This window comes from Momordica charantia, assembly GCF_013281855.1.
Source record: "Momordica charantia cultivar OHB3-1 chromosome 10 unlocalized genomic scaffold, Mcharantia_2.0 BLBB01000010.1, whole genome shotgun sequence".
Lineage (NCBI taxonomy): Eukaryota > Viridiplantae > Streptophyta > Magnoliopsida > Cucurbitales > Cucurbitaceae > Momordica > Momordica charantia.
The window spans coordinates 22754758-22777903 of record NW_028275158.1 but is presented as its reverse complement, the minus strand read 5'-3'; the positions used below and the strand labels follow the sequence as shown (position 1 = coordinate 22777903).

At 35.5% G+C, this 23146-nt stretch overlaps 4 protein-coding genes and 1 pseudogene across 8 annotated transcripts; 3 read left to right on the top strand and 2 right to left on the bottom strand.

Moving 5' to 3' along the window:
- Positions 1–4: 4 nt before the first annotated feature.
- Positions 5–2512, top strand: WOX13 (WUSCHEL related homeobox 13). Its single transcript, XM_088118506.1, is given in 4 exon segments — positions 5–167; positions 169–379; positions 1131–1646; positions 2039–2512. Coding segments are annotated over 4 exon segments (837 nt in total). The 5' UTR covers positions 5–152; the 3' UTR covers positions 2134–2512.
- A 1086-nt stretch (positions 2513–3598) lies between these two features.
- On the bottom strand, positions 3599–9791 carry LOC111014794 (ubiquitin domain-containing protein DSK2b). Its single transcript, XM_022289618.2, has 8 exons — positions 9330–9791; positions 8346–9117; positions 7925–8136; positions 7736–7849; positions 7551–7606; positions 4703–4737; positions 4242–4334; positions 3599–4165 (listed from the first exon to the last, which is right to left on the bottom strand). Exons 2-8 carry the CDS (start codon positions 8572–8574, stop codon positions 4017–4019), a joined length of 888 nt encoding a protein of 295 aa, XP_022145310.2. The 5' UTR covers positions 8575–9117; positions 9330–9791; the 3' UTR covers positions 3599–4016.
- LOC148208795 (ubiquitin domain-containing protein DSK2a pseudogene) lies at positions 8576–9573 on the bottom strand (annotated as a pseudogene).
- Positions 9792–11565: 1774 nt separating the features above from the next.
- Positions 11566–18983, top strand: LOC111014843 (Polynucleotide adenylyltransferase family protein). Of its 5 annotated transcripts, none has more exons than XM_022289688.2 (14): positions 11566–11745; positions 11872–11956; positions 12150–12269; positions 12887–12990; positions 13107–13190; positions 13805–13941; positions 14229–14301; positions 15084–15162; positions 15286–15395; positions 15678–15785; positions 15871–15930; positions 16395–16456; positions 17117–17429; positions 17540–18983. In XM_022289688.2, the coding sequence occupies exons 1-14, from the start codon at positions 11674–11676 to the stop codon at positions 18383–18385; spliced, it is 2253 nt and encodes a 750-aa protein (XP_022145380.1). In that variant the 5' UTR covers positions 11566–11673; the 3' UTR covers positions 18386–18983. The 5 variants fall into 5 exon arrangements, with proteins under 5 accessions (XP_022145380.1, XP_022145381.1, XP_022145382.1 ...); XM_022289689.2 differs by having other exon boundaries at positions 11567–11745; positions 12887–12984; XM_022289690.2 differs by having other exon boundaries at positions 11567–11745; positions 15117–15162.
- Positions 18984–21268: 2285 nt separating this feature from the next.
- Positions 21269–22936, top strand: LOC111014764 (phosphoserine aminotransferase 2, chloroplastic). Its single transcript, XM_022289581.2, has one exon. It carries the CDS (start codon positions 21348–21350, stop codon positions 22632–22634), a length of 1287 nt encoding a protein of 428 aa, XP_022145273.2. The 5' UTR covers positions 21269–21347; the 3' UTR covers positions 22635–22936.
- The last annotated feature ends 210 nt before the right edge of the window (positions 22937–23146 follow it).

Sequence of the window (23146 nt, the reverse complement as noted above, 5' to 3'; positions counted from 1 at the left end):
CATATTTGTCTGTTTGTTTACTTTTCTGGTTAACCGTTCTGTTTGCTGAGCTCTCTCTTCTGAGTTTCCACTTTCTCCTCTTTCGTTCATATTTCTTTGTTTTCTTTTTCTCTCTCTCTAAGAAAATTTGAAGGCATCAAGAGAATAGTAATATGATGGAGTGGGAGAAAGGCGGAGCAGCAAAATCCTTACCATCACCAGAACCCTCCGCTTCACCTCACCGGAACCACCACCGCCGCCGCCGCCGGCGCTCTCTACGTCAAAGTCATGACCGATGACCAATTGGAGACTCTTCGCAAGCAAATTGCTGTCTACGCCACCATTTGCGAGCAGCTTGTTGAGATGCACAAGACCCTCACTGCTCACCACGATCTTACAGGTCTCTCTCTCTTTTTAATTCTCCAATGCAATGCTCTTCTCCAAGTTCTTGTTTATTTCAATCGAATGACCTTCCAGTAGGATGTTCGTTTCTCGATCGGTGTTGATTTTTTATTGGAGTATCGTCGATTGCCTCTTTTCTTATTGATCGTGTTGAATTTTGATTGCTTTTGTTCTTTGTTACCTCGAAAAAGGGCACACATCTAATGCTGTAAGACTGCACTACTGGTTTCCTTTTTGTGATGCTATCCAACTTTTTCTGTGGTCCTTTTGGGTGTGGAAGACTGCCATAAAGTATTTATTTCCCTCTTCCTTCGTTGTTTGCAGGATAGTTATCTAAGAGGCGCTTTTATAACACCATTTAGTGATCTACTTTTTTGGGGAAAAAAGAATCACAATGTATTTGTTCTCTAAAATTAATTCTAAAGCATTTTTCGAAGAAGTAAAAAGAAAATTTATTTCAGATGAACCAAATCGTTATCACCGTGTTATCTAACGGGTGAGATGTATTTTCTTTAGCTATTGATCAATAAGGGGGGTTTTATACAACTATTTGCAAATTGAATAACCTAGTGGAGACTCAACGATTTTGGTGATGATGATGATGATGATGATATTGTTAGAGAATTTGGATGAGAAATGACTTGTTAGAAATTGGAAACTGCTTTCTGCTCCTTCCGTTTGATCTTGGAGACAATCTGATGAGCCTCCTCTATACACTTGCTCAAAGCTCGTGTCTTGCTGATTTGCAGGAATGAGATTGGGTAATATGTACTGTGAGCCATTGATGACATCTTCCGGCCACAAAATTACTTCTAGGCAGCGATGGACTCCGACGCCCGTGCAACTTCAGATCTTGGAGCGTATATTCGAGCAAGGGAATGGAACTCCTAGCAAGCAAAAGATCAAAGAGATAACCTCTGAACTGGGTCAGCATGGCCAAATTTCTGAATCAAATGTCTATAACTGGTTCCAAAACAGGCGCGCTCGATCGAAGAGGAAGCAGCAGAATACGGCACCCGCCTATGCCGAATCAGAAGTGGAGACCGACGTCGAGTCACCAAAAGATAAGAAAACAAGACCTGTGGATTTTCAATCCCTTCAGACTTCTGCACCCTTGGGGGAGGACATGTGCTTCCAGAGTCCTGATCAGATGAGTTCTGAACTGCATTTTCTGGATCCAAACACCAACAAAGCTGATGCTACGTTTCCATCCAATGGAAGTTTAAAACCCGCGAGAAGTTTCAGCCAGATGTCTTTCTATGAGGGTATGCCATAAAAGTTTCATATGTTCTATTTATCATTCTTTGCCTGATATAATAGCCAACTACTTTATTGTCATTATTTGAAGGATTCAGAACATGTTAATTTGTCAAGTTTTCGGCTTAATCTTTCGAGCATGCATAACACAAGCTAAATTAAAAGCTGAATAAGTTCCCTCAGTATCATTTCAACATCACCAGCGTTTAACTGGTGTGCTAATTCTGATATCAGTAGTCTGCTGACAACTATGTGCAAGTAAAAATCAGTTGCTAACTATGGATATGCTTTGAGAAAATCCACATTTGATAATGCTTTTTGCTTGGATATCCATCTCTATCACACCCCCACACAAGATGTACAATTGAATATGAACTCTTCTTCCTGAAATTGATCGCAGCAGGGAACGAGCAGCTAACGGGGAAGATAGAAACGCCGGAGAACTATAGTCTTTACCAGCATGCAGAAGGCTACAGCATGAGCGAACGACCCTGAATTCTTTTACAGTTAACACGAAGCTGCTGGACTTCTGGCTCTCATGTGATTGCATTCAGTCTAATAGCGATAGCGATGGCGATGACGAACGATAAACTGACTTGTGTGCTATTTATCTTGTCATGGATTGTGGGAGTTGTTCAGTTTTGAGCAGTGTATTTTGGTTGGATTGTATATTTTGATGAGAGTGGATTGGTAGATTGAGCCATTACTCAATAGGAGTGTTGTATTTGTACAAGAAAGTGTTTGTATTAAAATTAAATGGGGTGAGATTGGTAATTGAATTGATATGAGATTGGGGAAAGTCTTAGACAAGACAACCTCATTCTCTTTTAGTAATGCTTTACTTGCAATTACCAATAAATGCTTGCTTTGCTAATGCCAGTGAATGATTAATTGTTAAATTTTAAGTGGTGTTTGCAAATTAACTATGGACAATCATTACTCCCTATGGACTTTTATTAATTCACCTCAATTTTTTTTTTTTTAGGTAGGATTAATAAGTAGGATTGTTGGACAAATACTCCATCCTATAATTGTTGGACAAAAAGAAATTACTTAAATTTTAAAGAGGTAAGAGAGAAAGTCATGAATATTATATTTTAAATCATATTTTCCTTCTTAAATCTCCATACTTATTTCTTCAAATATTCTATATAGTTTCTAAACTTTCATTATATATTAATCTTTGTTTCATTTGATTGAAAATTGGCCTTTCATTATATCCTTAATCTTTGTTTCATTTGTCGTCTAAATAAAAAGTTAAATTACAAAATTTAGTATTATAATTTTAAATTTTTTAGTACCAATAATTCAAACTTAACTCCAATTTAGTCTTTATAATTTTAAAAATTCAAACTTGATCCTATAGTTTAATCAAACCTTACAAATCATCCTATCGTTAATGTATTGATGCGCTTTTTTTCACATAACAATGAGCTAATATAGACTACCTGTATCAGTTAACCATACTAAAGTTTAGTACCAAGTAAAAGAATAGAAATTTGTTCTAACATATAAAAAGATAAATGAGAAACAATGTGTGAGATTTGATGAAATGAAACCAAATTGAAACCACGAGACCCAAATTAAAACTAAGCTCAATAAACTTTTAATACTATGGGTAACATCGAAACTAAGCCCAAATCATATATAGAAACTTTTAAAATCATGACAACCAAATTGGTAATTAAATGCCTTCTTGTTTCTCCATTTTTTTAATAAAGAAAAATAAAATACATGACCCGATCATCCCTAAATTTAAGTATGATAAAACAATATTTTTATTTATGTTTTGGAACAAATTGGAAATGAAAAAGGAAAGAAATTTGTTTGTGTTGTTTCCAAAAATTTCTATACAATTTTTAGAATATTCCCAAAAAAAAATAAAAAAAATAAAACAGAAACATAGTTAATTGTGAAATGATTATATTTCTTTAACCAATTGGAAACGAGAAAAAAAATGTGAAAACAGCAAGTGAAGTGGATGTATTATATTCACAGAAAGCTTAAGAGTGGGTCAGTGAGAGTGACAGAACCCATCATTGAGCTCCCGTAGTAATAGTATCAAAACAGAAACTTCAATAAACTCAATTTGACGAACAAAAACAACAAATATTATCTAAATTAAACATATTTTCCACACAGTTCATATCACATATCTCGCTATCATGTAAGAGAAACATGTATTACAGGAACTCCGAGAACCTGAGAGAGAGTGAGACCTTGTAATTCAGTGATCGTATTCCCGACTTTGCCGCTCCTATACCAAAATTTGAACTCAATCGTATGCTCACCAGACTTGAATTTCACCTCCAAAGTCACTTACCTCAGCTGTCAGCAGTCGAGGGGACCAGGCTGGCACTACCAATGGGATCGATCGACTACTGACCTGAATTCCCCAGTAATCGCTCAACCGCAGCATGGACGTTTCCTGCAGTAGCGATCAGTGCTCGTATATTCTCCTGTCTGTCGATAAATCCCATTTCTTGCAGCTGTGTGAGCTGCATTGAATACAGTTCTTCTGGTGGTACTGTTGAAAGAAGGTATCAGAGCAAAGTAAATTAAAATAAAACAACTGAATGTAAGGAAAGAGCAAGAGATTCAACCATCGGGTCTGTTGGGCACGCCTAGGCTACCAGCACCAAGTCCACCGAACATGTTCATCAACATTTCCAACCCCATATTGTTGTTGGCAGCTCCTGTCATTAAGAGAATAATATCAAACCAAAACCAGAATGCTAATCAGATCAACCATACAAATAAAAAGTCTTGTTATTGGAAGGTTCATCGTAATGTGCATTTTGGTAAGACTAACTAAAATCACAATGGATCAGAAAACTATTCCACCACTATTTTATCAAAAACCACCTTCAGTCAAATTTTTGTTTCACGTGATGATGCATCTGGAATGTATATATCATAGCCAACTTCGTCTCTTAAAGAACATAAAGTGTTGAATGATTCAACATATTCATAACATGCTATGACAACCGCACCAAGACCAAACTTCCAATCATAATTAGTAGCACAGCATCAATGTCGTCGACCTATTTGTAGAGTTCATTACCTGTGCCTCCATCAGTCTGACTCTGACCTTGGTTCCTACAAAATTTGAAAAGTAGGATAAGTACTTACAAGAACTACAGACAAACCAAAAACAGAATCATAATACAGGATAAAGAATTTAATCAAGATAAATGCCTGTAAACTAATACGCAGTCGCAAAACTGGTGGAAACAAACATCAATAGAGCTAACAACTCAATCAAAATTTGATGAAGTTTCCAAAGCTTAAAGTAGCTAATTGTGGTTATAATCGTTTATAAATAGAGGGGAGATTGAGGTGCTGACAGTCAGAGTATTCAATGGGCAATTACTTTGACAAACAGATTTTCGTGTCCATCTGTTGATTCCCTTGTTACATATGAACACACGAGCTTTCTCTATATGTGAAACGTGAGTGTCTATGGTGTGGTTGGTAGCTTGTACCCCAGCTTGTAGTTTATGAGCTGAGTTGTTTCTGCGGGGTTTAAGGTATGAGCTTCCTCAATATGCAAGTTCTACAGATTATGAGTACAAAGATTTTGTACTAATGATTGTATAGAAATAGCTGATCAAAATACATCAAAGGTAGTGCCCAACTCAGGCCAATAACCAGCAAATAAAAAGGTGAGCTATCAAGACCAAAAAAAAAAAAAAACTAGAGTTTGCAATTTCATGCTATGCTAGGTGATAAGACATCTTTAAAGAAATATCTTTGACTTTTGTTGAAGGCTTCTATAATGAGATTCTTAGCTATGGGTGTCCTATTAGTTAAGCTCTTTTAAATATTTCCTCTGGACAGATGCTTCACAAACAACTATCTAACATTTTCAAAGAAAAACAAAACTCTTATTTATATATACAACCTAAGAAGCACGGACACGACAGGACACGACGATACGTCAATTTCTAAAAAACTAGGACACGGACACGCTGGGGATACGTTATTTATTTATTATTTTTTTTAGGATATAGGTAAATTTAACATAAAAATGCTAAATATACTTCGCTAAAAAACATAAATGTCAAGTAAATTTATTGGGTTGAAGATGTACCCCACTAAAAAGCATAAAAATAGTAAATGTAATCCACTAAAAAATCCTAGAGAAGGATTTGAATTTGATTATTGGGTCGAAGTTGTCATCCTAATTTAGTAAAACATATTCTACTCCAGTTTAATTCATATGAAATTAGGAAAAAAAGGAAGTAAGAATAGAGCTTATTTAATTTAACTCACACAAAGAGAAGGGTGGGTCACTAGGTAGCGTTTTAGGGTTTTTTTTTTTTTTTGTAGTTTAAGTTTTTGAGATTTCAGCCAAACTTCTTGGACTTCCAAAATTGGGCTAAGGAAACAATATTTTTTTATCTGGCGTGTCCCCACGTGTCTGAAATTAAAATAAAAAATTTAATATTCGAACACTTTAAATTGCGTGTCCGACACAGACACTCCTCCTTTTTTGCCGTGTCCGTGTTTTATAGTATACAACTATGTAAATAAGAGTGCAACAAGGAGGAGATACCAAGTAATCAAAAGGGTGTTCGTGTCTCTGTCTTTCATTTTCATGTTCTTGCTTGTGCCCAAAGAGAGAATGGCATGATTCTTCCTCCCCCATTCTAATCAAAACATCCCAAATGTTCTAAGTTTTGGGGATTGGGTCATCTAGGAACAGACCCAGTCATCTGAAACTAATCATTTGGTATTCTTAAAAAATGAATTTTAAGTTAAAAAGGCCCAATTGTTAGAGAACATTGGGCATTTGAGGAGATCAAACAATAAGCTTTTCAAAATCATTATTTGTTTTTGCTTTCTTTATTACCTGGCGAAAGGTCCCTTGAAGGAGAATATATTTCATACCTCACTGTGCTTTAATTGAAGGACTTATTTTGACTCATCCTAGAATTTGTAAGTTACCAGAGTTTCATTAAAGTACAATACACAGAAAACGCGAAAAGCTTAAACTCTTTTAACATAGTTTTCCAAAGCTTTACTGATTATTAAAGATTTTTATTTGAATCTACTGCACAAATTTGGACACTTCTTAGATGTGCAACAACTTGTTCATCCATGATGGTTGCAATATTATCAACTTTTTGGTATTCTTAGCAAGTGGATTTGAACGTCCTTAAGATACAGACTAACAAAAAAAAATAATTTCTTATTCCTTTTTATAGCCTTTGTAGCAAGTTATTTATATGATTCAATTATTAAAAGAAAAAATATATATTATAGGAATAAGGTATAGATTCTTACAGATAATTGATGCTTTTTAGACAAGCATTACCAAACATGCAAGATAATGTTAACCTATTCAACGTGCTCGCTCACCAAATATCTAATAATTTTTAAAAAATCATTTAAATTGTTAAAAGCATTTTTTAAACGGAGATGAAGAGGTAAAAATTCTGAACAAATTTTTCTCTGTCATATAAGAATTCTTTCCTAGTAGACCCACTATGTATCCAGTTATCAACATACACATATGAAACTCGTCGGAGCTTTTTTATTTGGTATTAACTTTTTGTTTCAAACTATTAGAAGTACTAAAAAAGGGTGACCAAAAACAAAAATATAGCAAGCAGCCAAAGAAGGTTACACAAAGGTATGAGGTGTTGACATGTTGTTGAAGTACATTAATTCAGCACTAAAAATGTAAAACACATATTGCAGAAGGGTTGTTTTCCCAATCACAAGGACTATAACTACTATATAAGATGCTTAAAAAGAATATCTAAGAACTTGACTCCACTCAATTTATCAGATGGCAAATTTAATCATCAATATTAACATAATATGTTTATCAAAACAGTAAGATAAAACCCAACTCCTAGGCAAGGCTACTTGAACGATCTAAACGAGAGTTTTTCACTACTTACAGGGTGGGCTGGCGACCAATCTGTGACGCGAGATGTTGCTGCAAAGTAAACAATTGCTGCAAAAATAATCAAGGAAAAAAGATCACAAAATGGTCACACAGAGTGTTAAGGTTAGATAGGATCAGGTCTGAGGGAATTAAAGTAGAAAGAGGATGTTGACATGGCAGCTGTGTGGATCCATTTACCTGCAATGTCTCAGGGGAGGTCAACTGACGTAGAAATTCAGGATTCTGCATCATCTCTCTAAGCTGAGGATTGGAATTAAGCAGGCTGCGCATTTGAGGATTGAGACCAAGAATCTGACAGGAGATATTGCAAGGAAACAGATAATCTCCACATCATCCTCAAATTCTAATGAAAAGACAAAATAGTACCTGGTTCACATATTGGGGGTTTGACAAAACACTTTGCATCATCTGTGAAATAGCTGGGTTTTGCATCAACTGATTCAGAGAACTGGCATCTGGTGTTGCACCCAACATACCCTCAAGATTTGGAAGACCAAGCCCGGCTAAACCAGTGGGAACTTGAGCACTAACATTTGGAGTAGGATTTGACCTGGTAGAGTTAGTTTGTGTACCGCCAGCTGATGGATTACAGATGTTAAATGATTGTAAAATATCTTTATACTCTAAAAAATAAGATAAAAAGTTGATGGGTAGGAAACTTAGATTCTAAAGCAGTTAAGAGAGGGTCAAAACCTCATGAACTCTACTGAAAATATATTGAATTCCTATTATTAAGAAACAGGTTCGAAATATAAAATAAAATAAATCTAAACGAACTAGTGCTTACTGCTAGGAGGGGTCCATGGGTTTGGAAGTGGATTTGTATTTGGAGAAGGAGATCCATTAGTCGCATCAGGAGTAGTTGTAGATGGATTGGATGTCGTATTATTGGTCACATCCCCACCCGTTCCTAAGAGTGCAGCAAAAGGGTTCGAGCCATCATTTCCAGCAGTTCCAGACATAGTTGTGGCATTTAGAAATGGCTCTTGAACAGTTTCATACATTCGCCTAAGCATGTTAAATCCCTCGGGGGGAAGATTCAATGTTGCTCATTGCTCTATCAGTATTCCGCATCATCTCACGCATAAGCTCAGGATTTCTTGCAGCTTCCAGCGTCTGCCGGAGAGTACTGGGATCATTGAGAATGTGCGCGAGCTCAGGATTTCGATCCATAATTTCACGCATTTGAGGATTATTCATGATCAAGTTCCGCATGATATCTGGGTTATTCATGATGTTTTGTATGGCAGGCATGTTCATTATTTCTCTCATTATGTTTGGATTACGGGTCAGCTGCTGTTGCACCTGTTCGAAATCAGGAAGGCCAGCTCCAAACAAGCCCCCGGTGGCACCAAGCCCATCGAAACCAAGTCCAGGAAACAGGGAAGATTCCAACCCAAATCCTCCTAGAGCTCCACCTTCATTTGATGGAACATTCCTTGCGTTACTCGAAGTGGTGTTCGGACCGCCGGCATTGGGCGGCGCAGTAGAAGGATTGGTCGGCGGTGCAGCAGGTGCCGATCCACGAACCAAATGAACGGTGTGATCTGCCTCTAACCCTAACAGAAATCACAATAAATGAACAATTACCATAGAGAAAAAAGGATTATATCAAGCACTTAAATCCCGGCCTTCAGAGAACAATAAAAAAATCAATGCCAACAACGAGACAAGCAAAATTAGAAGAACGGTGAAGGAAGGAGAACCCAGATTTGTGAAACGAGCAAGAATTCAATGCAGAAAAGCAATAATTAATCGAAGAAGAACGCACCGTAGCTTTGTAGGGTTTGATCGTCTTTCAAAATCCGACCCTTGTAAATCAGGCGTTGTTGATCGGCCGGAACCTCGCTGTGGTCCGCGAGGATGGATTTAAAGGATCCAACGGTAGATTCGAGGTAAACCAGAACAGAAAACTTGGAACCATTGGAGCATCGAATGTTGACGTTGACTTTGACTCCATCGGCAGCGGTCGTCGTGTCGCTGGCGCCGTGCACAGCTCCATCGCCACCACCCATAGCGTTGGTTGGTCCCTCCCGGGCGCGGGAGGTGCGTAAACCGGCGAATTGAAAGAGAAAATACAGAAGAAGAAGAAGGAACGGAAGAGAAGAAGAAGAAGAATTAATGGAGATTAGAAACCCTAGCTGTAGCTGATGCTGAGCTCCAAAAACTTCGTTGAATCGATGGCAGCAGCTGATCTCTCTATCGTGGAATGGAACCAATTGCGAATGCCAGCGAACTCAAATATTTTGGTAAAATTAATTCAATTTAAAAAAAAAAACAAAAAACCAAAAAGAGCCAAAGCCAAGGATTTCCATGAGATCTCTCACACGCCCTTTGGGGGCGCGTTCAACACACTGCCATCCACATTGTCTTTGGTTTTTTCTTTTTTCCTTAAATTACAAATTTTATCGATGGTGTATAATAGAAATGCTAAATTAATAAGTCAAAAAAGCTTAAAAGTTTCTAATAGATTATTAATTTTCAACTTTTATTTAATTATTCTTTTAGTATAAAGGGTGGGAGTCGAACTTACGACCTACGAAAGTACAAAATCACATATGTTAATAAATTTTAAGAATTTTTGCAAGTGATTGTATGGATGATTTGGTGGGCGATTTTGAGTGATTGTCTTTCACTAAGGTTCAAGCATGCAGTCTTTGCATATCTCGACTTGGCTTTCATCGAGACTTGAGTCGACCTTGAGATCTCAAGGCATTATTGATCGGAAGAATGAGAAAATAATTTACTTATTGATTCTTCCAATCTTCTTAACTTTTTATACATGACAAGTCGTTTCAGTGCTCCTACCATATATTATTAATTTTCGATAAATTATTGATGTGTACATTCAATAGATTACCAACAAGGTTTCGTATGAAATAACAAAGTTAAAGAAATATGACATTAGGACTTAATTATTATAAAATTTGTTTAAGTTATGACCTCGTGATAAGATTTAATAAACATTGAATATTGTGTATTATTAATTTGTTAAGATTTTATTTTTCTCAAAATTCATTGGATTTTAAGAGCTTTATCTTCTTACGTGTTCGGGTAAATTAGATGTAATTGTAAAAATTATAAACTTTGAGGTTTAAGATTGAGTTGTATTAAATTTACTAATATATACGTGATATAAGAAGTCCCATATTAGAAAACAATCCTACGATAATCATTTAGATACGATCAAATGATCAGTTGAATAAGACATGCACTCACAAATGTATTAAGATATCATCAACTATAATTGCGAGGGTTATATTTTTCGTTGAACCTTGATTGTTTTCAAATAATTACCAATTTTGTTTGAACTAATAATAATGACTAAAAATACACAATACAAATTATAATTAACAACTTTTTGGTCGGTGATCATAAAACATAGATATGAAAATCAATTATTTAACGAAAAAATTGTATTATTTATTTTTAGAGATGCGTTTGATAGCAAATTTGGAAGTTAGGGCTGTATTTAACGATATATTTCTAAATCATAAATAATTATGGAGTAAATATATAGTTTACTATAAAATAATATTAATTAATTGATTAATATTTTTATTATAAATTTTGTATAACTAAAATTTTACAATGTTGTATTTACAATATATTATACTTGACATGTTTTTTAAATTTAATAAACATCAAATTAGTTTATGACATAAACTAACAGATTTATTGAAATTTTAAGTTTTTTTTTTAAAATATAATTATGCATTAAAAATTACCACTTTATTACGGTGGTGGTACACCTACTTTCCTTAATATATATATATATATATATATATATATATATATATATATTTTAATATAATTATACATTTTAAAATTTTAAATTAAAAATATAAAAACATTGATTTCTAAACGTTGAATCACATTATTCAAAAATAGTTTTGAAAAACAAATATGTTAAATACCAACAAATGTATATTCACCAAATCTTGTATTTGTTATATATATATATATTAATAATTTACAGAATCACACTGACGTCACACACTCATCGGCCGAGGTCTAATAGAATTTGGGTCGAGGAAAATAGGAATTGAAAACCTGGCGCCTCCATGAGCATGGCGGACGAACAAAGCTCGCCATGATAGAATACTCCTCTTCTTATGGCGTTTTTTTCTCTCAGAAGCAACTACAATGGCTTCCTACATCGCCTCAATGACCTGATCAAGCTTCAGGTGCTTCCCTATCTCTCTCTCTCCGCTTCTTTAATGCATTTCTTTTACGCAATTCTTCCAATCCAACAGTTTCAACACCTCCTGTAAGTTTCTTACCTCAACGACGTTTCAAAATTTGGATGTCAGAGCCTCAGGCACGGTTTTGCTAACGGAGGAGTTTTTCGGTCTCCCATGAACCCAGAAATGGATTTTCACTCAGCGGGTCGTCGAGGTGATTTCCGCCCCTCCCTCTTCTGTCAAGTTTAATTTGCTTTCATTTGCCAATTGAAGGAAGTTACTTAGTATTTCTATGAAACGTGGTCTTCTCTGTCACTCCTGCCATTGAAATAGTTCACTTTTAGCTATTCCTTGCGTACTATACAAGTTGGTTGTTAAGCTTAAGGTACCATGTTCCATGCCTGTAGATGAAGCAGCTAACATTGGCATGTCCAAATGGAATAAAGTTGATGCACGGGCTTTTGGGATCAAACGTTCAATGATCCCGCCTTCGTCATGGATGGTGTTGCAAATTCTTCAAAAGAAAGGTAACATGTTCAGTGCCTATAGTACCGGTATATTTGTAGCCACCGCATTTACATGTCCCACGTTGCTTACTAAAAATTGGTCCTGCTACAGTTTATTGATTAATATGGCTTGAATGTTTATAATATCGATGAACTAGTTAATCTTATTACTAGGTGAATTATCCTTAGTAGCGATTCACAGTTCACACAATTTCAAGAGCAATTGGAGAAATTCTCTCTATTCTTCTCTGTATCGATTTCTCAATGAATGAATAAAATACCGCAGTAAACTCTATTTTAAATACAAAGGAATTAAAGAATAAAGAAATCCAAATTATAGAAAAATGCCAAACAAACAGAATACGTGTAGGCATGACCAAGAGCTGCTTGTATTTTCTCCTTTACATCCTTGTTATGGTAGTTAAACATGTTGCAATAGGCAAAAACTTCCAGCTGTTTATGAGAAAATGTTTACTTCATTAACATCCAAGAAAGCATCTATATTATTAATCATCTATAGTTCGAGCTCGTTAGTTCTGTAGCTGGCTGTCTATTCTTCAATTATGTTGCATTTTGTCTCATCAATTTGATTTATGGTACGTCACTGAATTGGCATTCCATTCTCTTGTAATGCATAGGGTTTGAAACCTATTTGGTGGGTGGATGCGTCAGAGACTTGATCCTAAATAGAGTACCAAAAGACTTTGATGTGATTACCACAGCTGGACTTCAACAGGTCTTTGTGAGCGTTGTATAACTTATTGTAGATTTTTTTCTTTTTATTTTTCCTTTTCCTCTACTACTAAGAGTGAAAATCAATGTATCTAAGAATGGTATATTTCCTTCTGTCCCATGCAGATCCGCAAACTATTTCATCGTGCACAAATTGTTGGACGCCGGTTTCCTATTTGTATGGTTAACATCAAAGGCTCTGTTATTGAGGTAGTGATGCATTTCCATTGGACTATTAATGGTCTTCTTTAACGTTCTTTTACTTTCGTTTTTCTTGGTCTAGCAAGTAATGTATTGAAGGACTTTTTGAATTAACATCATTGTTCTCACCGGATTACATGAAATTTGCATCTCATATGACTCCTTTAGGGCCATAAACAAGTCTAAGGAGCATGCCGGTATTATTTTTTTTATCTTGATATATATTTTTGTTGAATAGTATAGGGTAAAAATTTATCCTTGCTCCCAAATTAATTCATTCAAATTTGTTTTCTTCTAATAAAAGAGAAACAAAGGTACTTTTGAATCGTTATTATTCTTAAGGCAAGACAAGTTTAGCATCGGGTTTTATGCCTTCATGAGGTGCATTAGGCTTCAAGTCTTTATGCCTCATGAAATGACTGGAAGAATAATATCAAAATTTCATATTCTTAAAATGTATATAGATTAACTCATGTATTTAATACCGAGACATCAGAACTTGGTAATTTATACGGCCTAAGCTTAAAAAAGTATTGATAATTCATTGATAGCAAGTAATTTTACAATTATTGATCTACATCTTGTGTGCTTTCATGATTTTTATTTATATTTATTTTTATTAGGTTTCAAGTTTTGAAACAGTTGCAAAACATTCTGAAGGAAAAGGAACAGTAGTGTCTTCTCAAATTCCAAGAAAATGTGTCAAAGAGGACTTAATCCGATGGAGGAACTCTATGCACCGGGATTTCACAATTAACAGGTCAGTTTTATTTGTGTGTAATGTATAGTCCAACTCCATGCTGTACAAGTGGTCTGTATTCTATATGAAATATATCTTTTGCAACATATTCCTGTCTTGTTATCAGGTGTTGTATCAGACCTTTTTCATTATATGATTTTTAAATGTGCTGAGGTATTTAGATATTCGACATAATTTTGGCTTTGTTGGAAATCTGGTTTATATCATAAATCCATGTACTAAGTAGTCACATCATTGTGTGATGATAAATTTGTAATTCATGGTTATCTTGATAATTGTTGAAACAGTTTATTCTTTGACCCCTTTCGGAATATGATCTATGACTATGCTGAAGGAATAACAGACTTAAGGTCCTTGAAGGTGAAGATCTTTCCCCTTCCGAAAACTCTTCATTCATTTAGAGGGTTAAATGGAAAAGTTACCCTTGTACTATGTCTCTTTTGTACCAGTGCCCAAATACTTTCTTTTAAGAATAATATAGTCCTTTTAGGAACAATCGAATTTGTCACTATATTCAATTTACCCATTAATTACTTACGGAATATTATATGCTATTCATTATTTCCTATTAAAAATTATCTCTTTCAAGCAGTTCTATGTCTTGCAGTCTAATTCATTTTTTACTCTAAATTTGAAGTTTTCTTGTATTTAAAAATGAATGTGGTTAACAAAGAAGAAGAAAGATGAATCCAGATATTTACCATCACAATACTTTTTTTGTTCAAGCTGACTGGTAATTTCTTTTTGTTTCTTTTTTGGTGGGCTTCCCTTGGCTTTGAAGGGGTTGCTCCTTTTTTAACCCCTTCCCCCCTCCTAGTTTGATTCTTTTGTGGAATAAAGTTTCATTGTTTTATCTTCCAAAAAAAATTAAAAAATTAGGGGTCTAGTGAACCTGAATAGTTGGTGATTTTGGTAACATTCCACAAGTAATCATGTATCTCTTGGGAAATTCCCATTAATATTAATACTTGTTTTCATATAAGTTGATTTGGTCATTTCAAACCGTGGAAATAAATTTTTTGAAGGAAAGAAAGAGGCATTTTATGCTATTATTTTTGGAAAAAAGGGCCTAATAGAGACAGTACAGAGGTAACTTTACATTTTTCCCTTAATTGATTTATCCATCCTCTTCTTATATGAAGTTTCCCCCCTTTTGTTGGATGGCATGGACTCAGTTGCGGACACTAATTCCTGCATCATTGTCATTCAAAGAGGATTGTGGTAGGTTTTTACTATTCCACGTGTACTCTGTCGGTGCAATAACATTTGTGACTAGTGGCACCCTGTGGTTTCAAACAATATGAACTAGGCAACCACAATGATGTGTTTAATTTTGTGTTGCAGCAAGAATTCTGCGGGGCTTAAGAATTGCAGCTCGTTTGGGTTTGTCACTCTCAAAGGATACTGAGACTGCAATTCGTAAACTTTCTCCTTCCATCATGAGCTTGGATAAGGTAACCTGAGGAAGTTGAACAATACTATTCTCCTTCCTACACTTTGTTGTTAAAACGTCTGCCATTTTTCCTTATCTTGTGTCTTCTTCTCCTGCTTTTCCTTCTTTCCTTTTTTACACTACACTTATAATGGGAAGTCTTTTTTCCTCTAGTATGTGCTATTAAAAAAAACATACTTTCTGAGGTTTGGCACTGTTCCATTTGGCTGTCCTAGTTGAGATAACTTAGAGTTTGCAGCTACTGTTATATAGGTTACTTTGACAACATTCTTTATATTTTCAGACCAGGATAATGATGGAGTTGAACTATATGCTATCTTATGGAGCTGCTGTTCCTTCTCTCTATTTGCTTCAGAGGTTTAACCTGCTCCAGATTCTGCTGCCATTTCATGTATGCTCTTCTGATGATTCCTTCTCTAGGGAACATGACCTTGATCTAATCCTAGCACGTATCTGAGTTGCAGTTATGATTGCAGGCTGCATATCTTGATAAGCAAGACATTAAAGAATCTTCTCTCAATTCCATAATGTTGATGGTGAGTGCTGTAGAACTTTGTCACTTGATTTTACCCATAATCTGAAATGATTAAGAGACTATCACTGAAATACTTGGCATATATAGAAGACAAAAATGATGGTCTTCCTTTTTTCAAGTGAATCTACACTGTCTCATGAATGTAGGAAATGAGTTAGAATAGTGAACTAAGGAAGATTAATGTTTCCTTGGGCATTAAGACAATACTTTGTATATGTTAATACATGCACTTATGTGAACTTCTACATGGTTGCTTGACAATGAATCTTTAAAGAATCTGGTGTGGACTGTTAAAGATCTTCAATGTAACTTTTTTGTGCATATCTGGGTCCTTTAATGTGCTTTTCTATTCCTTGCATATGGTGCCAATACCAGTGCCAAGTCAGACTGGTTAAACCATATCAATTTCAGCAATTTAATATAGGATTTGAGTATTGATTGCTCCGTATTCTTTATTCTATGCAGAAACTGTTCTCCAATTTGGATAAATTGGTTTCTTGTGATCGGCCATCAGACTGCAATATATGGTTAGCTCATTATTTAGTTTTCTTTCGCATCTGGTTGTTAGATTTTCCTGTTCATTTTAAAAATCAGATTTTACATATCTAATATCATGTTATTCATCATAATTAGCATTTTCTTGTGTTAATATTTATTTCAAGAATCACTCTGGTTTTTGGTCCAAGAGTTTTGTTAATGAAGCTCGGTAAGAATAAAGTTTTGTTTTGAACTGCATGTATGGTTATATTTTAGGCCATGTTATCTATTCAGGCAAAAGAAGTTCCTTGGTTTGATCAAAGACTATTCTAGAGCTAGCTTTGATAATGGATGAATAAACAATATTATTTATTATTATCCTTATAAAAAATAGACATTTTTGAATATATTCCACTATTGCTAGTGTTGCACTGATGCTAGTAGGAGTGATGGTGAAAGATTAAATACTTCTTTTATTAATAAACCATCACTGTAAATCAGAGAAATTTATAGAAGATATTTTCGTTATCAATATGAAGGCACATGTTATTAATTATTACGATACACCGATACCATTTTTCCCCCTTGAACTTCAATCAATGGCATTGTGTCAATATGAATATCTCAGCCATGTTTCCATCCTAGGTAAATTTAGACCTTTAAACAACAGTCAAATATTATACCTCTGATGAGATTTGTAAATGGTACAGGGTTGGATTGTTGGCATTTCACATGGCATTAGTTAAGAACCCTCAAAATTCTCTAATAGTTCTGGCTTTTGCTGGTACCTTGTATCATGGGGACTGGAATGAAGGTGTGAATTATGCAAGAGAAAACTCTCTTGTGCAGATCAATTTAAGGCCAGAGATTACAAGATCGGCTCAATTTAAATCAAAGGAGGAGCTTGCTGAAGGGGTTAGTCACTTTGCTTCGAAAGTACAGGGTTGCATAGCTGCTTTTACCGGTGCAGATTGTCTCTTTGAAGCCACGCCAACATTACCAACCTCTCCATGCTCTAATTTGGTAAATAATATATATATTAACTTAAGTAAATAATTTATATTTATTGCTTACCAAAGTCTATATTAAGGTTCCTGTTATCTGTGCCTGTTATAATTAGAGCTTATTTTTAGGTGTTTGTGTCCAAGAAGACTGCCAAAGATGTTGCTAAAATTTTTGAAGTGCTGGTGAATGATGTTGAATCCTTCAAAAATAAGAGAGAGAATTTTGAAATTGACTATCAACTTCTCGGGAAGGGTATTTTGAGTGAGAGTAGATATGTCATGGGAAAAATTATCTTCGAAACCCTGAATGGTGCAATTGTGCAGGGAGATGAGAACATTCTTGACAAGAAGCAGAATCTTTGTGTTGATACTACTACTAAGGAGAATTATAATTCACCAGTCTCTGATATTGTGAAGGACCAATTGGTTGTCATGAAAGAGATGAAAGTTAAAAAACTGCCATCTACTTCTGAAGTTAGGTTGGGAGCGAATAAGAAACGTAAACTTGTTCAAAAGGAGGGAAGACAAACTGAGCATAAGTGTGAGGATCTTGAAATCATGGGGATGATGGACGAGGTAATTGGGCAAGAAGAGAAGTCAGAGAAGAGAGAAAGAAAAATAAAAAAATCGCCACCTAGTTCTGAAGGTAAGTTGAGAGCAAATAAGAAACATAAGCTTGTTAAAAAGGAGGGAAGAGAAGAGAATAACCAAACGGATCTAGAAACCGCGGGAAACCAGGTTAAGGACATGATCCTGCCCCAGGAAGCTCATGATAAGGTTACCAAGGAGCTGCTTCATGCAGTAGATGTCAACCCGAGGAATATGAACGGGGTCGAGGTAATTGGGCAAGAAGGAAAGTCAGAGAAGAAAGAGCGTTATTTGTTGTCCCAAGGAAAGGAGAATACTAATAAGAAACATAGACATGTAACAGGTACCGCGCAGCCCAAAGGTCCATTGTCCAGCCTCTTCAAGTAAATGCCTTTAGTGTGTGAATCAGAAGCTGCTCTTTGGAGTTTCTTAAAATGAATGATTAAAGATGCACTTCAAGTTCACCTTTTCTGAAGGTGAATGATTCAAGCGCCACAATCGTTCCTACCCCAGGTTTTGATCATTACAATGCTATGCTTCAACCCATCACCCCTGTTCGTCTTTGTTCAATAGTTGAAGCAGTTTCGATTGGAATTCCCTGCGACCCAGGAATCCAACCAGAGTTGTTCGTGTTCCCAAACGGAATGCCGAAGATTTGCCATGACCAAGGAAAGAACAAGAGCAAACGGAAGCAATCAAGACACACAGAAAACGGTATGTCTGGTCCATGTCTATGCGTTTCTGTATCCTTTAGGAGTTGCAAATTCATGTTAGTAGAGTGGTTAGTTTTTATGGTTCTGAAGACGGTGGGTTAACAAATTCATGTAAATTAGTTGATTCAATTCAGTCATTGTTGGGTAGGTAGAGTTTTTATAAGTTAGGGTCGACCCTGTTGTATTTTAGTTGATATATCAAGGTAGCTAATTTTTATTAGCTTGACTTTTCCCCTGCATTCTATTATTATTATCATTATTGTTTTTCTTCATTTTGCACCAATTTTATTATTATTTTTTTTTTATCAAGACTTTTAATAGGAGCTCATCATAGACTTAACTACAAACATGTTCTTTCTAGTCCTTCACTTTTTTCATCGACTCCAATGGCCACTCGGCCAACCCTGAAGATTCAACATTTTGGTCAGAAACATGTATTTTAAACAATTGAGCAACTTATAGCATTGTAAATATAGTTTATTTATTTTTATTTTGTGTCATTATGGTAAGTTTGTTAAGGAAAAGTTATGGTGGAATGGAAAGGATTTGGTTGAATTGGTTAAATTAGTAGTTTTTTGCATTCCGCCTATGAAATATGTTGACGTGGCTTTTGTTTTTAATAATTAAACTATGCCTTGTTTCTGACCTTATGGGATTCTTAAGTTATTTATTTATTTATTATTTGATAACTCTTTGTATCCCTGTGATGCATTTAGATTAAATTATATTGATACTTTTTTCGACAACAACTAGTTACATTTTTAAATGGAAAAAAAAAAAGATTAAATTTTCTTGTGCAGTGACTAAGACATTATACTGCAGAAGTATAATGATAAAATTTACTCTGATCAGAAATTATTAAAAAAAAAGGATAAATGAGTCATACCCCATGTTTTAGTATTCAATAGTCACTGTGATACAAGGTTCTTTAATTTAAATTTAAATATTTTTGCCTCTATTTTCAATATTGATTCATTTTATATTTTCAATTTTGATTTATTTTAGTTCCTATATATCTATATATATATTTTCATTTTGGTTCTAGAATTTCAGAACGTATATTTTGATCCATATATTTTGAAAAGTGACCATTTGGTTTCTTTATTAACATTATCCCATTTCTTTCAATTACAATTTTAAGTTGATACTTTACTTACTAAATTTTCTTGAAATGTAACTATAAATTTGTATTAAAAGGTTTTCATTGTATAGAATTTGCATTAAAATTTTACAAATATAACCAATTTAGTCACTATCTAAAAATATAGAGATACAAATGAATGTTCTGGAAGTATAAAGCTTAAACTAAACAAAATTGAAATTTCAAGAAAGAAAAAAAAGAAGCAAAGTAAGAAATGTAGAGACCAAGTATTTAAACTTTTAATTTATAAATCTATTTACCATCGCACTATTAAAAAAAAGGAAAAAAATTAAATCATCTCTGAATCTTATGAAGCTGCGGCCTCACAGGCTTCCTTTCAGCCACTGGAATATCCTTTTCTCAATATTCCCCATGATTCCCCTCTTTTCTACGGGCCCTTTTTCCATATAAGAAAAAATTAATATACTTTATATCTAAAACTTATTTTTTAATTATAATTTCCAATAAATATTAAACTTCATAGTTACGGAGTCAAAAGACACATAGGTAATTCAATGAGTTTTTAATAATAGTTGATTGGTTGCGAGTTGAACTCAAATTGGTTAACTCATTATAAATAGTACGAGATCACTTTTTTTTTAAATGTAATTAAAAGAAAAGAAAATCATGCGCAAGGTATTTAATAGAGACAATTCTACCCTAAAAAAATTAATCCAAAGCAAGATTTTGAATATCGACGTCAATAAAAATGCTGGAGTCTCAATTATATGTAAATATCAATAAAATATTGGTATCGATGCATATTTCTAAAAAAGATATTAAATAAAAAAAATTGAGAAAAATATTTAAATTAACAAATAAACATTTCACCATTTTTAAATAAGTTAAAAATTATTAATATTAATGTTATGTCTATATTATGACATTTTATTGATATTTGTCGTTTTTTGGTAATATTATAGAAATGTCGATTTACTTCTCATATCAATATCAAACTTAAGAATACGTGGAAAGGTCGATCGATATTCAATACCAAGGTCTAAACTAATTATGTTGGGATAAAATCACCTACTCTTTTGTAGCTACTAAAGGTACGTCCCTTATCTATAAGAGGTATAAAATAACTAAAATTGACATAGATTTTAGAAAATAAAATTGTTCAAAGTGGTCGACATACATCAAAAGAATTCCCACCTTTACATTTGTTGTAATGTTATACTTATTTAAAAAAAAAACTTTATAATCCAAACTACGAGAATCAAATACCCTCCAAAGAAAAAGACTAATAAAGTGACATTCTTCAAAGATAAATAATATATCATATTAATATAAGGAAAGAAAAAACAAACAAACAAACAAAGAAAAGAACTTGTTTTTTACTATTCAAAAAAAAAAAAAAAAAAGAAGAAGAAAAAAGTCAAGCGAAAAACCCTCCGTTCCTCCTATAAAGCCCTTGAAGTTGTAACAAAAACCAAAGTTCTTCTTCTTCAACCTTCCTCCATTTTGCTTCTTCTCTCTCAAAAACTCCATAGCCATGGCTTCCACAGCTTCCCCTCACTCCCTTCTTCTTCAGAATCCAGATCTCCACCACCTCAAAACCCCCATTTCCTTTTCCGCCCCTCATTTCAATGCCCTCCCTCTTCCTTCGCCGCGTCCAAAGCGCATCTCAATCTCCTGCGCAGCTTCCACCACCACGCCTCTCGGCCTCCAAAATCCCCCGCCCGCCAACAATCAATCCCAAGATCGCGTGTTCAACTTCGCCGCCGGGCCGGCTACCTTGCCGGAGAACGTCCTCTGGAAGGCGCAGTCGGAGCTCTACAACTGGCGCGGATCTGGCATGAGCGTGATGGAGATGAGCCACAGAGGCAAGGATTTCACCTCCATAATCCAGAAGGCCGAGGCGGATCTCCGAAGCCTCCTGGATATCTCCTCCGATTACGCCGTTCTGTTCTTGCAGGGCGGCGCCACCACTCAGTTCGCCGCGATCCCTTTGAATCTGTGCAAGCCCGACGACACCGTCGATTATGTGGTCACCGGCTCCTGGGGCGACAAGGCGTTCAAGGAGGCTCAGAAATTCTGCAAGCCGAAGGTAATTTGGTCTGGAAAAGCTGAAAAATACACCAAAATCCCCGCCTTCGAGGATCTGGAACAAAGCCCCAACGCCAAATATCTACACATCTGTGCGAACGAGACCATCCATGGAGTCGAATTCAAGAACTATCCGAATCCGAACGGCATCTTGGTGGCCGACATGTCGTCCAATTTCTGCTCGAAGCCCGTGGACATATCCAAATTTGGGGTGATTTACGCCGGAGCACAGAAGAACGTGGGGCCATCTGGGGTCACCATTGTTATCATCAGGAAGGATCTGATCGGTGCAGCCCAAGAGCGGACTCCGGTGATGCTGGAGTACAAGATCCACCATGAGAACAATTCGCTGTACAACACCCCTCCCTGTTATGGGATCTACATGTGTGGATTGGTGTTTGAGGATCTTCTGGAACAGGGGGGGCTGAAGGAGGTGGAGAAGAAGAACAAGAAGAAGGCGGAGATCCTGTACGAGGCGATCGACGGGAGCAAGGGGTTCTACCGGTGCCCGGTGGAGCGGTCGGTGAGGTCGCTGATGAATGTGCCGTTTACGCTGGAGAAAGCGGAGCTGGAGGGTGAGTTTGTGAAGGAAGCAGCGAAGGAGAAGATGGTTCAGCTGAAGGGGCACAGATCAGTGGGAGGAATGAGAGCTTCTATATACAATGCGATGCCATTGGCTGGGGTGGAGAGTTTGGTTGCTTTCATGAAGGATTTCCAGGCAAGGCATGCTTGATTTCAGTATAACATATATGTAATTTTTGCTCTCTATTTTCTGCTCTGGGGTAGAAATCTAAGCCGGAGCATCTTCTTATGTAATGTTTTTGGTTTTGTTTTTTGTTTTGGTTTTGGTTTTGGTTGGCAATCTGATCAAAGCAGGATCTTTATTTGTCCAATGGGGGTGGGGAGTTGTGTTTTTTAGTAGAGTTTTCGTGCAAATTTTCTCAAGAGGATTTTGATCTTCTGGTGAAAAATGAGTAGTTTAGGTTGGTGATTATACTATTGAAGCTTTCGAATCAATAACCTATGGTTCACTTCTCTCTCTCTTCACTTTTCAGTGGCAGTTTTGGCTGATTTTACGTTTATAAAACTCAAGCACACAGTTCTAATATTCAAGTTCCAAAAAAGTTTGCCCACTTTTCAGTTTCTGGTCTACTGTTGCTAAACTTTGCAATTCCAACGGTACCTAAAAGGCTAATGACGGTAGAACTATAATGGGATCAAAATTTGAGGAAGATTTGAATACGA

Excerpts from the sequence above, each read along its gene's own strand:
- LOC111014794 (XM_022289618.2), bottom strand. The coding sequence starts at position 8,574 with ATGCTTAGGCGAATGTATGAAACTGTTCAAGAGCCATTTCTAAATGCC. Across the intron at positions 8,137-8,345 it reads CCCATGGACCCCTCCTAGCA|CTGGCGGTACACAAACTAAC; the intron begins GTAAGCACTAGT and ends GTAATCCATCAG. Across the intron at positions 4,738-7,550 it reads ATTGGTCGCCAGCCCACCCT|GAACCAAGGTCAGAGTCAGA; the intron begins GTAAGTAGTGAA and ends CAAATTTTGTAG.
- LOC111014843 (XM_022289688.2), top strand. The coding sequence starts at position 11,674 with ATGGCGTTTTTTTCTCTCAGAAGCAACTACAATGGCTTCCTACATCGC. Across the intron at positions 15,396-15,677 it reads CCATCATGAGCTTGGATAAG|ACCAGGATAATGATGGAGTT; the intron begins GTAACCTGAGGA and ends TTATATTTTCAG. Across the intron at positions 15,786-15,870 it reads AGATTCTGCTGCCATTTCAT|GCTGCATATCTTGATAAGCA; the intron begins GTATGCTCTTCT and ends TTATGATTGCAG.
- LOC111014764 (XM_022289581.2), top strand. The coding sequence starts at position 21,348 with ATGGCTTCCACAGCTTCCCCTCACTCCCTTCTTCTTCAGAATCCAGAT.